The sequence below is a fragment of the Aulostomus chinensis genome, chromosome 21 (genome assembly GCF_037954235.1).
Source record: "Aulostomus chinensis isolate RoL2024-O1b breed Wild chromosome 21, RoL_Achi_v1.0, whole genome shotgun sequence".
NCBI lineage: Eukaryota > Metazoa > Chordata > Actinopteri > Syngnathiformes > Aulostomidae > Aulostomus > Aulostomus chinensis.
In genome coordinates, this window is record NC_141340.1 from 11,345,830 (window position 1) to 11,364,320 (window position 18,491).

Consider the following 18,491-nt stretch of genomic DNA (forward strand, 5'->3'; position numbering starts at 1 on the left):
AAAATGACGACAGCGAAGTAGAAAAAAGGGCCAAAGAAAAGCATTCGCCAAAATAAAATATTTACTCGTACTTTTCAGGAGCCAAAAAAACATGCATCCACCTACAACAGTGTCTAACGTCTTTATCATGATGTATTTTTGGGTGGAACAGGATAGAGAAGCAGGAAGTAACACTTTAAAGTGGGTGTATGCAGAGAGTGTCATGATATAATGTTTGGAGCGGCCCTGATGAGATGGCAGCAGTGTCTGCTGGGAGGACAGAGACCAAGCTTATCTTGTGCTCATTGTCGCTAATGAAGCAGTCCTCCTTTTTTTTTCTTTTTTTTTTAAAATAATATCCGTCATATTATCTGGAGCTGTCACACTTTCTTCAAAAATAAATTTAAGTCATTGTTATTGTGGCATAAAAACAGCATTTGAGGTGGCCCGCCGGTGTGATAGTTTGCTCTCCAGCTAACTAATATCTTAGCATGTAGACATTCATGCCGCTAAAAGCTAAAGACTGATGGATTCATGGACATAATGACACTATTGGTTGAAAGTTGTTGGAACAAGCTCATATCAGTTCATATTTCAGATAAAAAAAAATTTAAAAGAGATTGATTTTCTTCTTTTGAGGTATATTTTCAAATATGTATATATTTGAACTTAAAGGGTCCAAAAGGCATTTCAGCTCAACTTTAAAATTTAGGCCTAAAAAACATTTTATTAGCATTAGGAAAACATTGTGACTGGAGTTAAAGTTGTGAAACTCCTCAACAGAACTCAAACAGCGGTCTCTGGTTGTAAAATCCATCTCCTCAGCCGACCTCCTACTGCGGACTTTGTCAACATATGGACGTTATCACATTACCACCTTTAGTCTTGTCAGAAATGTTGAAATGAAACATATTTTTGGTCGTGGTTCTGTGGTTTGCAGAAATGCCAACATTTCATTCTGGTGACTTGGCTGGCACAAGAGTGCAAACAAAAAACAAAAAAGGACCTTATTTGTTCATCCCATTATAGTCCGCCACACACACCCAGCAGAACGGGCTGTGAAGGGGAATACAGATCCACCCCAAGCGGAAAAGAGCACTAAATAGATCCAACAGAGTAAAACGATGCAGTAAATTGCTTTGATAAAATAAACAGAAAGCTATCTCGCTGCTGCCACGGTGCAGAAATGAGTCTGAATCAGGCTCAGAGCTAACATTAAACATCTGCTTGTGCATTCAAGTTAAAGCCGTTGGCAGCGGCGCAGGGTCTGATGCGTGATACATGCAAAACATTGTAGGTCCCCGCGGATCGATTGGTTCAACTATAAAACACCATGTTCTCCCTGAAATTAAAAATACTGCTGCATCAAAAAGGAGTAGAAAAAAAATAGAACAATACATCTGTCAGCACAATTTTACAAATTTATTATTTTAACAGAGTTCAATTCTGTAGCTCACTGTTGAAAAAGGTCCAGTATGAGTTCATTGGCAATGGTCTGCAGTATAAACTGTCACCCTGGAGGAATGAATAGGCCTTTTTCAGAGTCTGTTGGACAAACTGCCTCTTTTGTCCAAAGATGATTCACTGATTTGCTTTGTTGTCACGACTTGAGAGCTGGTGAACAAACACACATGAATTATAGTTTCGATGTAACAAAATGCATAAACACGTGCAGAGGTAATCCGATGTATCTTAATCTATCATAGGTGAAATAATCATTTCTTGGTAACGAATAAAAAGATGAGACAAAGGCCATTCAGAGCCAGAGATGGAGACACAACTGACAGCTTCGCCATGACAAAGGCCGCCGGAGTGAATCACCAGACTGTGAAGGTATGCTCATTAATGAGACAGTCTTTTAATTGTGTGTGTTTCTTTGTCATACATCGGTCTGAGAAAAAAGTAAAGCCCTGTGACTGATGGGACAGCAGGTAACAAGATTCCATAATTGTGTGTCCGTTTCACTGCCAAGCGAACTTGAACTTTGGAAATGTCGCAAAAAACCAAAAAAAAGTAACGCGTCTTTTAAAGTAAACTAAGCTAAATGCAAGAATATTTTCACCAGATGATGGCAATACATACGCGGAAATGCTAATTAATTTAACCACTCGAGAAGTCCATCGCAGAAACAGTTTAGAAAGGAAAAAATATCTTGTAATTCAAAATGCGCATCAAAATATGTGGATGGAAACACAACTTTGAAATGCCTGCTGGGAATATTGGTAGGAAGAAGAAATTCCTTCTTTCTGGCCCCTGAAGGAGGGATATGGTGCCTTTCCCAAACTTCCCGAGTAGCTGAAATGCTTTTAAACCAGAATTCAACATTTCAGGGTCAAATCTCCTGCACGAAAGGCCTCACACACTCACACCTTTTGCACAGACACAGCATTTCTGGCAAAACTGAACTTTTTCCCCACTAAGACGTACCAGCCAGCGACAAACAGAGTCAGTCTCAGATGCTGAGAGCCCAACGGGGGATATCCGAAAAGAAAGAAAGGCCTTTTTGTAATGACTCCCTCCCATAAGCAAGGCCCCCTTCTGTCTTCAGCAGGTCCTAATGACACCTCCAGGAGTCATCCAGGGCTTCCTATCTCATTAGTCCTCTGGCTAGTTTTCCCAACACTGCCCTGTTTCTCTCCACCGGGAATGTATACAGGAAACAGGCACTATAAATACAGCAGGGAATGATAATCTGTCCATTTTGGGAGCGGCTATTAAAGCTCATCTGCACAGCCGAATGTGGAGTCTGTGGTTTTAATTAACAACTATGAACACATTCTTTTTTACAGGATCCACAAAAGCCCATTTGTCTGACTGTCATTTGAAAATTGGGGCAATCTGGATGTGCAACAGAGAACGTTTTGTTTTAAGGAAAATGTAGGGAAAACCTACCTTGAAAAAGTTAATTTCGACCAACCAAGTAATGTGCTTTGAGGCAAATAACAGCTGCCAGTGAAGCGTACTTCTCTTTGATGCTATTACTATCCTTTCATCGACCCTGGTATTGTATGTGACTCCTGAAAAGCTGTGAAGAAAAGCAATTTAAATCACGAATATGTCTGCGGCCAATGTCCTGAGCCTGTGCAATAAATGTAGGAATCTTTAGCCCACTATAATGATCTTTTGACAAGAGAAATTGGATACGAAGTGCTACGATTTGCCTTTAGAGCCTGGAATTCCACCACACTCCATCTCCATTTCAACAGTTAATGGCAACCCCATCCACCCCTCAAAAGAACCCCGTGCCAGAACACCATATTGATCCGCAAGATGACTCTGCAGAACACTCTGTCTATTAGTGCACTGCCAAGCATGACTGTGACTTGTTCATTTGGTTACGATTGCAAGCTTTCTAAATGTCTCAGCAGGACTAGAGGACGAGAGGAAACCTGCTGCGTCAGACTCTCGAACACATGACAGAACCGGACACTGTCAATAGAGAACTGAACTACCCTGCCAGTCCCCCCTCCACTGTCTGTCCCGAGCACAGCTGCTGACAGCATGCCCACCAGTACAAACACCCCCTCTCCTGCCAAGGTTCTGCTCATCATGTCTTTTTGTGTTGGATGAATGGACGGAGCAAGAGGCAGCAAACCAACATGGCGGAATCAGAGCAATTAAGACCTCATAACTCCGCTAATGAGGTCATGGGACCACTGACGTGAGTCTGATTATTCACAGGATATCTCAGAAGTGAATGGATAGATTTTTTTATCCAATGTGATTGAAAAACAGAGTCAATCTGGAACAATTCCTACATCGTGGTTTCTGAATGAAAACTTTTCAAAGAATCCAGTGATATTTTTGCCAGAACGTTCCAAGATATGACGCAAATATGATAAATGTCACTGATTTCATGTTCGGCTCATATCCAGCTTCTATAATGGGACTGCTTTCATGCAACTGGAATCTGAAATACTGTACTTAAAAACCATAACTCAATTTTCATTGTAAATTTTACTGCAGTAATGTACTGAAAATAGTCACATCCATGACTAACATTATTGTTCTCCTAATAGGCAGCTGTGGAGCCACTTGGAACCCATACAGGAAGCGTTAACACACATTTAATGCCAAAAATAGACACATTTGTAAATGTTTGTTGATCTGATTTAATAACTGTCATTTTTTAAAGAACACCAAGGCCTAATTTAAAATTAATTCCTTATGTTTTTTTCTCTTTTTTTGTGTACAAGCTTCATGCAATAGTTAGAATCCACGCTAGAGTATTCGAAGGACTCGATGAATTTTGATGATGAGTGATTGAATGAGGTTTTTTTTTTTTTCTTTGCCAGAAGCAAATAACGAGTGGGAAACGTCACAGCCACAGCATTAGATAACCTGTAGTCTTTCCAGCAATCCTACTTGATAGAATCCGGTCGTTCTGGATAAGAGGCCAATAATTTTTTCAAAAACAAAAACTGAGTGACTTCACACATCCCATCAGGGGTGTGGCCCAATAGAAACACATACGCCAGGGCCCCACCAATCATTTAATATTATGTTTTAATATGTTTTGAGAGACCCTACCAAGAGGGAATGCGAGAGGCCAGTTTAAGATGTAATCATGACAAGCAGAGGTTCATCCATTGTCTATTTCTCAAACGAAATCCAGCCACGGGTACAAGGGAGTCAAGAGGAAAAGTCAACAGAGAAAGAAAGAAAGACAGACATGCAGAAAAACCCGGAGCCTCCACAGAAAATCCAATTCAAGTGCTTAATTAAATAAGTTTATGTGGAATTCCCCTTCATGTCTGGCGGAGAAGCTTTGGATGTTTATGGATTTTGAGCAGCAGAAAAGCTGGAGGGACAATAGTGGTTTAAACAGAGGGGGAAAGCAGACAAATAAGAGAAATCTCGAAATTATTAAAAAATACATGAGCAGTTGTACCATAGTGTTACACTTGATGAAACCAAAGCGTATGGTTGTAATTGGATTTAAACAGCTTTATTAAACTAATGAAACACATACCAATATCTAAATGCCAGTACATGTGTTTTCATCCAAGTGTGACTTCTAGATGAGGAGAGCAGAATCAACGTTCCAGCATACTGATCCGAGCAAGTGTGTGTGCCTGTGTGGGAGGGCATGCCAGCTCCAACACAGGGCCCCTTGTAAGGATGACCCCTTCACACAGCATGAATGTCCTGACAAGTGTCTACCGGAGCCGTGCCGCTCTTCTACGTGCCTCACGTAAGCGCCATGTGACCAGGCAGCTGGCACCGGCTAAATCAAAGGCGGCCTTCTCCTCCTCCTCCGGGCAGCGCCAGCTTGGCCTCCTGAGATGAATCCACATGACGGATTTAGTGCTTCTATGCAATGATGTTACAAATGCCAAGTGGGCATCTGTAAAGAACTGGCTGGTGCAGTGGAGACAGCAGAGGAAGTGTATTAATGTGTGTGTGTTGAGGCAGGAAACATGCAGCACAATGTAAAGATGGGGAGGGCCAGGAAGGAAGGAAATCCTGCTTGACAAATGGTCTCAGAGACAAAAGCAAAGGAACTCTCTCCAGTGCATGAACATACTGGAGCGACTTACTTTTTACACTTAACAGTGTAAAGAACCAAACGGTTGTTTGTTTTCACACACAATTTTAAGGAACAGATTATACACACACACACGCACGCACACGCACACACACACACACACACACACACACACACACACACACACACACACACAGGCAAAGCTTTAAATTACTCTGTACATATGCCTTCATGATCCCTTAACTGAGTCCTTTTCTATCTTGCAGATGTTTGAAAAACTTCCATCTGTGCAATAGTATGCATCATGGTTTAGCATAGGGATAACGAGAGAAACAGTGAGCATTTAAATCCCACTAAAAAAACCCAACATTCAGTCATTTCTAATTTTAAAATCGACACAATGAATGACTAAATCCCTGATGGTATTCATGTTTTTGCCCAGTAAATTGATAAATCATTTCTTAATAAGATGAATGAATATAAAAAAACATGCAAAACACAGCGAGCCTCTAAAGGGATCCTGATACCCCAGCTGGTTGATTCAAAACTCTCTGCTGGAGAGCCCTCTGTTGTTGCACACATGGAAGGAATATAAAATTAAAAAGGCAGAAACATGAAAAATTACAAGTGTTTAATGTGCAAAGGGAGGTCCATCCTTGCGAATAGAAAGTGCACGCCACTGGTGTAGTGAGCGGCAGTGGTGTGAAATTAAAATGCAAGTGAGCCACTTCATGTGCTCAGGGGCCACACTAGGGACCAACACAAGGGAGAAAGTGCCTGTATTCTCCAGCAGCAGAGAGACTGACCGAATCCAATTAAAAAGAGTCAAGGAGAAAAACATCTCTCTCTCTCTCTCTCTCTCTCTGCTTCCTTTGCTTTCTCCTACAGTCCTCTGAGCAGTTGTTACTATACAGTTGATATAAAACAGATCCGTTCAAAAAATGTCCTCCTATAATCTGATACGGATTCTGATAAACCTTCAGCTCGACATTGAAAGAAAACTTGACATGACATCCAAAATAATGAGTAGAACAGTGTTGAAAACAGCGAGAGGTTCCAGCTTTATGAAATGTAAGAAAGGATAAGAGACAAGGTGAGGAATGAGGAAGATGCTGCACAGATCATCCCCTCAATAAACAACACAAACCAAGAAATAAAGAGGAGATGAATCGAGGCTGAAAACTTCGGCCTGCTTAATAACACAACCCTCTGTGGAATCTCTTATCGCTACATCCAGCCCATTATGGAGACACGCTAATATAAGCAACAGTAAATGGCCACTGGCGAGTCCTCAGGATGAAGTACTCAATCTCAGTCGCTCCAACGGCATCATGTGAGTGCACATGTAGAATATGTGCTGTCTTATCTGATCGGCCTCTTTATAAATAAATTTACAAAAGAAGAAGAAGAAGAAAAAAAGAGCTATTTTGAACTTAAAGTTCAGCGGAATCGGGTAAAACGGGTAATTTCACGTGCTGTCAGTCTGGCTGCAGAAATGTAAACAACTTCTTCCCATCGCTCTTCTGCAGCAGTTCTTTTCTGGCAGCTGAACACCAAAGACACTGGACGATTTACATTCTTACTGTAAAATAAATGCTATGTAACTGAAAGGGCAATAGGAGAGCACAAAGCTGCAACAAAGTCAATGTAAAAAATAAATTAGCCACTTTTTATTATTATCATTCCTCATCCTGGACAGAAAGCTGCTGTTTCTGTTTATATTTTTGTTTGCTTGTATCAGATAAGCGTCCACTGAGCATCTTCTCAACACAGGAGGGAGCTGCATGTTGGACTGACGTAATAACAGAAAGAAACGGGACAGCAGCGAGAGGTCATGACCCTGACTCTTCAAACCTGACCTCCTCCAGGACTGACCATGTTGTCATTCTGTTACAAAGATCAGCAGCCCTGACAGCTAACAAGACATCCCCAGCTAGATGTGTACACACACACACACACACACACACACACACACACACACACACACACACACACACACACACACACTTGACTTAAACACCTGGGTTTCAAACATCCTTCTCAGCATCTGTTTTCTCCATTAGCCTTGATTTCCCAACTTCCTGCTGCCATTTCCACTGAGGAGATGCAAGTGATTTAAAGTGACCACCAAGCTGAGCCAGGACGCTTCATCAACAGCTATGAGAACACTTTTTACAATCAAAATTTGGATACTACTGTAAATGCAAGAATGCGCACCACCATGACAGCACAAACAGTTTTGCATGAATTAACACCAAGCGTTCTCCCTTTCTTCAGTCTCTTCCTCAAAGTGGGTGATGGGGGTGAGATTTTGCAAATTCTTGATGAAAAAAATAACTGTTGCATGAGATGTTTGCGTGATATTCTTGTTGTGACCTCCACCTCTGACATTAAAACCCGGAAAATCTTAACCCAACGCATGAGAATGTTTGTTTCTCAGTGCCGTTTGAGAAAACACCCAAAGAAAAGCGTTCAAAAAAATGCTCACAGGTGATTGGAGGAAGCATTTGTCTATCATGGGCTGACTTCAACCAATCAGACGAACGCAGTCACATAGAAGACAATCCGGCTGAACACAAGGAGGTGACAATGACCTTTAACCCTTTGACCATCAAAATCTTTTGAATTAAACCTCAACTCCAATTAGGTAATCATGCCAAATTTGGCATTTCACAAAATTGAAAATTGTGACTACTTAAAGTAAAATAAATAAATAAATAAATAAATAATAAATAAAATGACCAATAACAATCCATTTTGCACATGGAGGACTGGTGTGGTCACACCAAGCTGTGTTCAAAAAGAACCAATTGAGTTTCTACATCATTAGGACCTCTCAAATTCAATTCATTTTATTTTAGTTGATGCAAGGGATTCAAAATGTTTTAAACATAACACTGAAGGCAGCAGCTGTGGGATCACTTACTGCTCAGCAAAAAAAAAAAAAAAAAAAAAAAAAATTGTTCCCAAATATATTCATGTAACTTTAGGCTCAGCTTCTCTGTCCTGAATCAAGACATGAAAGGTTTCCGCTATCGTCCCTCCATGAATTCTCTCCCAACACGCAACAAACTGCTTTTAACGTGCCGTTATGGGGGGGGGGGGGGGGTGGCAATGGCAAAGTCAAAGAAAGATGTTTCATTTGACACAGTAGCTGATGCTCACTGTGGTGGGCTCATTACAGAGACAGTTTACATTATGTCTTGATTTGTTCCTCTCCGCAGAGCAACTGTCTTTTTATTGGCTCGAAGATAAACACCGCCGCCGCCCACTATCTCCAGCTATAATGATGGAAGATAGGCTTGAGAGATTTCTCTGTCACTGGGTTTACACGTACAATTGCAACTGAGCTACAGTTATTGCTCAATTAGGTTATTTAATCGGACCACTGTCATCCCTGTACACATAAACAGGGATGAATGTGTTTATTCACCGAAATATGTCTGCTTCTAGAACGGAAGGGGACAGTATACGGATGTCTGACTTTCAAGCCTTTGGACAGACAACTCCTTAAGGTGAAACAGCATGGAGTTTGTTTCCTTGTGTAGAACTGTGTGCGTCATCCGAAGCATTTTAGGGGTTCGGTATCTGTCTTAAGGACGCTGAGGGAAGTGAGGATCAAACCAGCGAGACATCAGTTGTTTGACCGCCACTATACTGTACCTGCAAGCCATGCCCCCCTAGCCCCCGCAATGATGACACCCCTCGTGACTGTTTGCTGTTACACGTCCAGGTTACAAAACCAGTGGATCCTTTGGGACACACCTGAGTAATTTGACTCACAACCACAATATGTAGGTGTGTTTGACCAACTTTGGAAAAGATTTTGATGTAAAATCCATTTTTAGTTGGACTAACGTAATGAACCTACTTTTTCTAACATCATCTGAACCTACTGACGGGTCACTCACATTGAGTGTAAACGGTGGTCCTTTCCCAAAGTAACACCTTCTAGATGTAATCTGCATATTTTCCCACGAGAGGCAGAGCTTTGCCACACAATGGGCTCTGACTGTCCTGGGACAAACCATTTGAATTGCCCTCCATGCTGTTTTTCACTACCTTAAGTAAGGTGTATTGTGTTCGGGTCCCACGGATCAGCAGCAACAATCTCTGCTCTACACTTCAACTTTGGCTACTGACCGGAGCCTCATTGTTCCCCAGCATTTCCTAACCTCGGAGGAATTCCTCCTCCAGGAAATATGGTTTACAAGAGAAGGCACTAAGCCCAAGCACTGCGGAGAACCCCCACCACCTCTTTACCCTTCACCCTCCTGGCAAATACCCTTTTCCCTTTCAACCCTCTCTAGCAATATCCCGTCTACTCTCCCTGCTGCTTCCCGGAGTCCTCTGGATTATCCCACTAGGGAATCCGCTCTGACCTCCAGACACACAGAAACTTGTGTGACAGCAGATGAAACAGGGGAACCAAGTGTGTGTTTGTATGTGATCAGATGAAAGTCTTCACTATGACCCCTCTCCGCAGTAGGGCCGCCTTTGATCACCCTGAGTATCATCCATGATGCTCCCCAGGATCTGATAGGACAGTAGATAATAGCCACTCTTTCGCCATCAAGCTGCTGAACCACACAGCTAAACCAACAAAGTGCTGTCAGATCTCAATCTGATACAGCCGTCCCAACATTTCCGGCCAGAACAGACTTTCCTTGTAAGGATCAGTCACATCTCAAATGGATTCCCGCTTCAGAACAACGGGGGTGATAAAAGGAAGGGCTGCATTCTCCAAATCAGTGCAGAGGGCACACACACATGCAAACACACACGCACGCGCGCACACACACACACACATATAAACTCCCCCGTTTCTCCAGCAGTGATGCCACTTCTAAGAAAGGCCATGATCGAGCGCCATCCTTCCCCTCCCTGGTCCCTCTGCCCTCCATCATTGGAAACATGTGGGCAGTAGAAGGGGGGGGGGGTGTTGGGTGTGTATATTCATACACAAGTCTGGGAAATAACGCTTTTAATGTCACAAAACACACAGCCCCCGCAACCCTGCACGGTTCCCATTCCACCGAGGAGCTGAAACTGCTGAGAAAACAGAGGAAGCACAGTCAACTTCAGAACAAATGTAGGGGGGTGATGGGGGGGCTTTCATAAAAGTTTGAAGTAACCAAGTTCCATGTGCATGTTGCAAAATCAAATCTCTTTCACACACAGCACTGTTGGCATCATCAGAACATCACTTAAAAAGACGACACACTGTCAAACTTGAGTGACGGTTGCGGGTACACATTCTACACCCGTAGCTTAATCATGTGACCCACACCGTATATGAGAGGTGGTATTTCTGCGGTGGCCTTCCTGTGTCGCGATGCAGTTACACCTCCAAAGAACTAGTTGCTGTATCACTTTGATGAGTTTCTACTTCAAACAACAATAGTTATGGAGTTTGAGCAAATAAAAGTTGAACAACAGTCTCATTTATTAAAAAAACAAACAAACAAAGAACTAAAAAAGAGCTCGGACCAGAGGAGACGGCGGAAATGTGTAGGAGGACGTGATGTCAGACCACGCCAACGATTTGACTTACAACAGTAAATCAGGCATGACCGACTTAAACTCTGTCTGACATGAGGGTCTTCATACAATCACAACTAATAAAACCAACGAGCGAAACCACTTCTCCTCAATGGTGTTTTTCCTCTTCTCTTATTTTAGTTTTACTTGATTGAGCATAATACGGCTTGGCCTGCAGTTGGGCACCGCATTACCTTTACCTGGGAACTGGGAGTGACGTCACTCCCAAGTTGACTGCGTGAGGAAGACTAACAAACACAAATGGCCGACATCTCAGGCTTTTGCAATAACACTTGATTACAATAACTCCACTGCATCTTGTGCATAAAAACTTGGAATTTTACCAAAAATAAGTCAGATACTCAAGGCTCAACTACAACAGTTTTTTGAGGGGGCGGGGAGGGGGGGGGCGCACGGCCCACAAATGCACCCCCCCCCCACTGCACAACCCTGAGAGGAAGCGATGCAAATGCAGTATTTTCATTTTCTCTGGAAGATAAAAGTTAGTTAGCAGCTTTTAACAGCTTTGAAAGCAACTGTCCCCATTTTTATATTCAACACATCATCACAAGTCCACCTGTGCTGTTCTTGGCAGAACTTCATCCTTCTGGGTTTGATCAGAAGTTGGCGGAGAGATCAAACTCCATTACTTGGATAAATTAAGAAGTAAAGAACTCATAAATAATGAATATTAATGCAGTGTAGTGGGAAATTAACAACACAGGCGATGGTGAGTGAGTACTACACAAGTTTCACTGGTAAAGATGAACTTACAGTATTTCCTAACTGTGGAAGTGTGTGCAACAGTTAAAGTCACAGTCTCAGATTGTGTGTGTGTGTGTGTGTGTGTGTGTGTGTGTGTGAACATTTAAAAAGATTCTAAATGGTCTAGTGCCAAATGTGTGGTAGCGTGTGTGTGTGTGTGCGCATGTGTGTGTGTGTTATAGCCAGACTATGAGAATGGGATTAAGCATCACTGGCTGTGCAGGAACTAAAGCTGGGCAATGCTTCTTTTTGGCAAGTGCTTTCCCAATTTCACACTGAAAAGTTAATATCTGCATCAACTCATACACACGCACACACAAAATCATGCTTCACATGGGGGGGGGGGGGTAGTTTAAGTATGTTATTATGGACATGTAATTCTTAATGGATGGTGCCGGAGCCCCCGATGCACCATGCATACTAAACAGGCTGTTATTGTTTGTGTTTGCGTTTGTGTGTGTGTGTGTGTGTGTGTGTGTGTGTGTGTGTGTATACTTTTTAGAGTGTCTTCCCATTGAGTGAAATGTGCGCATCTGTTCAAAAACTCACCGAGAGAAACTCTAGTGTCCCAACATAATCCCGTTCAGTCTTTACAAGCTCGTTTAGGACGCACACTCGTAACCGGAGCTGTTTCTCCAGGTCCTTCCCGCTCTCAGCTCTGTGTTCACTTCTGCTCTCCTCAGTCATTGTGTGTGAATATATGAAAAGCTTATTATCTCCTTCCGTAATTTTTGAAGTTTCACATAGCCAAAAAGAAGAAAAAAAAGTTCAGACGCGAAGGTGTAAAGTTTGCAGCATGGTTTAGGGGTTTCTGCGCACAAAGTCCAGGAAAAGTACAGCAACAAAGAAAAAAGTGTGAAAACACGCAAGAAAAGGAAAGCAGGATGTATCAATGAAATAAAAACACACAGCGAGCGCAGTTCAATGACTGCACACCAGCTAGAAAGTTGAGTCCATGTGACTCCCAAAAGCTTTCTGCTGATCCTGCCTCCCTGCAGCCTTTAACACACACACACACACACGCGCGCGCGCGCGCGCATGCAGACACACGCATGCAGACGCTACGTCGAGTTACATACTATTAAAAGGTTTAACTTCCGCTTCAGGATTCCAAAATAAAGTGAAATCAGACGGTTTTGAGGATGTAGACTAGACAGACTTAAAGAGGGCCAGAGGATTCTCCTTATCTCAAGTAAATTTGGTAAAAAGTCACAGTTTGCGAGATTCTACATTAGTATATTAACACGGTGGGAGTTTGGCGTGGGCAGGAAGCTCCATAGCCCCCACCCATGCCTGAAATTCCGTGGAAGAATTTTTTTTTAAATATTTTCCATCAAATTTGAGATTTTGAGGAATGTTAATATCACATTCAGAACAAATTTTCACTTTTATATATGCCTTCTTTGAAAGAAAAAAAAAAAACTAAAGACGAAAAAATATTATTGCCGGATACAGATTTTTAAACAACTTGACACAACAATAACCCTGACCCCCAAAAGTGAATCATCTTTTTACACATTGTAAAAATACTGAATACTAATAGTAAAATGGAAAAGTATTATGTTGCATCTTTAGCGCCCCCTAAAGACTGCTTTACTCCAAAACCAATTTTGAATTGAACATGCTTGAAAACTCCTGACATTGTTTCACATATATCAAAACCCCAGGACATTTTGTGAAAGTTTTTCAGATATTCAACAAACTCAGTTCACGTATTGCTGTCATTATTCCAATTGAGTTTCACTGACTCCGCCCACTCCACTGTCAGCCACTTTGAATTGTGTGCTTTTTCTAAGCACTGGCCAGTCTTGTTTTGTTATGTTTTTAATTGGTAACACATTATCTTCAGTAATTTTGATTTCATGATTAAAAAAACAACAACAATATTTCTGCAGAGTTGCATTTTTTAATGATTTCGATACAATAGCCTCTCTAGTTGGATTGGGTGCACCTGATTCAAACAAATATGCTAATGGCTCATGATTTAGTATTTTGTTCTCCCATTTACTTATCTTCATATTATTTTAAATGAATAATTAATATTACCGTGAAATCATCCTTAAATGATTTAATGATAAATATTTAATGTCCATATGAATATAAAGGAGTCTCTGTGGTTCAGTAAATAAAAGGATAGTTTTTTTTATTTCGAGATTGGTAGTTTTCATAGAAAAAAATGGTGATTTATTTCAGGGTTTTTTATTCTTTCATGTGATATTTATCTATTTCAGGGGCTTTTATTTCATCATGTCATATTTTATTTAGTTCAGGGGCTTTTATTCTATAATGCCACAATTATTCATTTCAGAAGCTTTTATTTCATAATGTCACATTGATTTTTTTTTCTGGTGGCTTTTATTTCACAATATTGCATTTATTCATTTCAGGTGCCTTTAATTCACAATGTCACTTTCACTTATTTCTGGTGGTTTATTTCATGATGTCATAGTCTATTTTACTTTGGAGAGTCATTTTCTGCATAAATAAATACATAAATACATCCATTCGGAGGATAAAGAGCACGTATATAACATATTTCAATTAAAGATCATTTTCTTTTCTTTTTAAGCTGGCAGTCCTGTTTAGTCTCAGTGCATGTCGCTTACTTCCACCTCTCACACTACACTTGATCTCAGCATGGACCTAAGATAGAATTTTTAAACAAAAGCATCCAGTATGAAAACATAAACAGAAGAGACGCAAACATCGGTGTTAAATCAATCAGAGTGTGATGAATCTGAACGCATTTACGATGAAGGGGAAGTGATAGTTTTGTGTCAAAATCTGTAGCTGTAATTCAGCGCAGGAGTTGGAGGAGAATTATTAAATTAGACACACTACGCGTAAAAGATAAAACACAATCAACTCCTGAACCAGCTTTTCAAAGTCTTTTGAGAGGATTTGAGAGGAGGCACAATACCAATTTAAGGATTAAATCAACAAGTGGGGATTGAGTTACTTCAGAGCTTTATTCTGTTATGGTTCTTTGCATCAGTGCATATTCTGGAGAGTTGTCTGTGGAATTTACTCACCAAAGGAGAAAATGAATTTACCTGATGACAAACCTAATTTGTCAGCACCGCAGGGAGTCTTTATTTCATCGACCAGCTTTATGTCTCAATTACAGGTTGGTGTCAGATTTGTGAGGTGAGATGAGGACAAGGCTCTTAATTCTTGACAAGTACTATACTCTGGTGGTCACATCTGGTACTGCATGAATTTCCAGATGTTGAGGAGAGGTGCTGTACTTTATATTTGCTGCCACCAGAGAGCGCTGTTGATTTTGACACAGATCCTGCTGTAACTGTGTGCATTTCCACTGCAGAGCGTGATACAGGTTACACTTCCCTCCTGGCAAAGTGGAAATAACTTTACTTGCTTACACTGAATTCGAGATGAGAACCCATTTTTTTTAAAAACGTGAGTTTATGGTCACCAAAGCCTAGACTGCTCCATGATAAATAGCAGAGGTGGCACTGAAACGAGTCATTGTTTTTGTTCAGATTTATTTCATTGTGAGGCTGAGGCTTGTTACTATGGCTTGATTTTATCAAAATGAAACAACCCCCCACCCCCACCCCCACCCCTTGAAAAAAAAAACAAGCCACATAATTTAGATATACCACTAAAACCTTGTATATTTCTTCCTTCACTCATATCTGTGTTGTAGTTCTTAGTAGTAGTGGTGGTAGTCCAGATGACTTAGAGTTTACACTTTCCATCATATGGATGGCAGTTTCATCAAGTTGGGAGATGTTGTATTACATCTTCAGTTGGTACATTCTTCACTCAGGTTTTTATTAAATGTAAGATGAACAGCATCAGTCTTGTCCGGTAACTAGGAGGAGTTTCAGTGGAAATTCTCTTGATGACCTGTTATGAATACACAAACATGTAAATGGTTATGACAAAAATCAAACAATCACTCTCTAAACGAGTGAAATGCCTGTTGTTTGAGAGGAGGGGGCCATGCTGTGTGACATCATAAAACCTTCCTGACTTTGATCCCAGCCGTTCTCTCATCTCAGACCCAAGACCACCTCCAATTGGAGACCTCAAACTCAGAACCACACCGAGCTCCGCGTCCATCAGATCACTGGCTGTTGAGTTACGGATATTTCTTGCATTTCTAGTTTCTAGATTCTACATTCAGAGTGAGAGTGATGATATTTCCTGTTCAAACTTCCAAGCTCTTTTCTTTTTCTTCTCCCTTCAGGGTCACAAGGTCATATAAGTGCCCTCATAGCCCTGCTATGGTCAGCCGGGATCCTTCAGATCCTACGCAGGCCATGAGACATCACAAAAAGTTGCCCTTATCCTCACAGTTTGACTGGCCTGCCCCTCCCCCTCTGTCACCACCACAACCAGTGCAAGCACACCCGTCAGACTATCAAAGAGCTCATTCACACCCTTCAGCAGGATGCAGAGAGCAACCTGGTGATTTACCAGACCTCGGTGCCATCCTACGACGGTTCAGTATTAAATTTGTCTTTTAAAAAGATGCTCAGTCCTTCACCTCCACGCAGACCGTGGCTCCAAGTAATGCCACACGTCCAGGTCTGCGTTCCTGTGTGTTAAAAACAACACCGCGTCCACCACACGGACTCCCAGAGCAACAGTGGCTGCAGCCTTAACCTACGTCTCTGGGTGCAGCGCGTCACGCTTCAATGGCCTGCCAGTGTAACAGTGCCAGTGTTTCTCCCTCCCCACAAATCCCTGAACATGATATAGATGGATTGAAAAACAAGCATTTAATGAATATGCCTCTGTGTGCTGCTGTTAGAGAACTCAAACACACTTCGGTCTCTGGTTTTATGTACTTTTTTGAAAAATAGCCTTGTTGGTTAAACCCCCATCTTTCTACCTGGCTAAGTTTCCCGATGAAGAGGGGGATTTTTATGACGATTAAATGTAAGATGTGTTCACTCTCTGTCTCAGTGTTGATGAATCCTTGATGGCGTGTTATGGAAAAAATGATGACGGTGGCATATTTCCAGCAGATATTTGTTTTATTTACAGAAAAAGATCGAATCCTCAATGATTTATTTGGAATTTAGGTGGTGTGATACTAATTCAATCTAATTTTTAAACAGCAAAACAAACATAGCATGACCTTTTCTGTAGCAAACCTCTGAGACACGCTATCAGGTTAAAGTCAAAGAGTTAAACATAAAAGTAATGAAGCATCGGGATGATAAAACACGCCTAATTAACTTTCATGAGCTGTAAATGTCACCATGATCCTAAATAGGAGCGTTAGGATTCACATTTATGTGATGTGGTGTCTCCGACAGAAAATCCTGATTAGAAAAATGAAAAATGAAGGATTGTTGGGACAAACAAATTAATAATCCATAGCAACAGAAGATCAGCCGCTATAATCGCAGCCTCCAGTCATGAAGGTGCTGAATCGGAGCACCTGTCTTCTGTAAATATCATTATCTGAATGTCTTATTCAGCTTCAGCCTCTCACGTTCTCAAGTGGATGAGGTCAGAAAAGCATTCCTATCCCATCCTTAATGTAATACCCAGGTCCTGGTCTCTCTTTTATAGAGGGGTGGATGGGGGGGGGGGGGGGGTAGTGCTCGTGTGTGTGTGTCTGTGTGTGTCTGTGTGTGTGTGTGTGTGTGTCGTACAGTAATTGGGTGTAAAACAGGTGGCTCACTGTTGACACTGGAGACAAGCATGTGAAAAATGTGCTGCCGCCAAGCAATCACAAAGGCAAAAGGCCGGCGGTTGACTTAGACATTTAATCACCATGTTGGGTGATAAGTAAAGGATCAAACAGAGGCATGAAAAACATGGAATAATAGAGGGCGCTCACTAAAGCTCCACACAGGGATTCCTATGGTGGAGCCGCGCCAAGTTGCAGGGCTGCCTATCATCTTGGTGCTGTACTCACAGGGGGTTTAAACACTCCTTATTATCCTCTGGATGTCTTTTTCTTTGTCTAAGAATGGAAAATTGTGTTTCTTTTGTTGCATTGCACCGACAGGATGTTGAATGGAGCACTGCGCAACACCTTAAAGAATTAAACCCGATTCATGACGAAAGAATACTGGAAAATAATCACTATTGTGGGTGTGTAAGATGACCTAACCTTGGAAGAATAAGCATGTGGCGATGTAACCACTACGTATTCAAGTACAAATTTGATGTACATGTACTTTCAGCTGTTTCTTCTCAAGCCACTTCTGAGAGAAATACTGTAACTTTTCCCCCTGATATCTTTATTTTCTGAGAAAGTTTGGAGAACTCATAACATATTAAGTTTTCTTATGAATGAAACAATCTTAAGTTGTTTAACCGAGTCAGGATCCGATGAAAGAATATTAAGCAGTTTTTAACATCATGTAAGTCTAAGTTGTTACTTTTTTTTTAAAAGCATGTAAGTTTTATGCCTCATAAATAGTAGATTTGCTGCCTTTTAAAAAAAAAGTGATAATTTCTCAACTATGATTTTAATTTAGAGGTTTAAAAGCGTGCGTGGAGCAATTGTGAACATTTCTCCCAGAATTTTCACAGATTTTATTGAAAAAGTTAATGATGCAAAAAAAAATGTATACAAAAAAGAATCAAACTAAATAATTTCACAATAAGAACATTTTAAAACTGGCTATAACACAACAAAAAGAATAAAGCATTATGAACTTTAATTTTGAATTCATGCATGAGTGATAATAATGTTATGATAGCCTAATATTATGACTGGTACAAG

General features: G+C 41.1%; 1 protein-coding gene and 1 long non-coding RNA gene across 3 annotated transcripts in view; one reads left to right on the top strand and one right to left on the bottom strand.

Moving 5' to 3' along the window:
- The window catches only part of prex2 (phosphatidylinositol-3,4,5-trisphosphate-dependent Rac exchange factor 2), a 100,792-nt gene extending 88,063 nt beyond the window's left edge, over positions 1–12,729 (bottom strand). Inside the window, exon 1 of the mRNA XM_086192108.1 lies at positions 12,323–12,729. Coding sequence (XP_086048234.1) covers positions 12,323–12,460 — 138 coding nt within the window. The 5' untranslated portion in view covers positions 12,461–12,729. The remainder of the gene's footprint in view (positions 1–12,322) is intronic.
- Positions 1,740–4,523, top strand: LOC147241677 (uncharacterized). Of its 2 annotated transcripts, none has more exons than XR_015110995.1 (3): positions 1,740–1,812; positions 3,348–3,640; positions 3,999–4,523. It is a non-coding gene; the product is annotated as an uncharacterized LOC147241677 (long non-coding RNA). The 2 variants fall into 2 exon arrangements; XR_015110994.1 differs by having other exon boundaries at positions 1,788–1,812; positions 3,345–3,640.
- Positions 12,730–18,491: the final 5,762 nt, after the last annotated feature.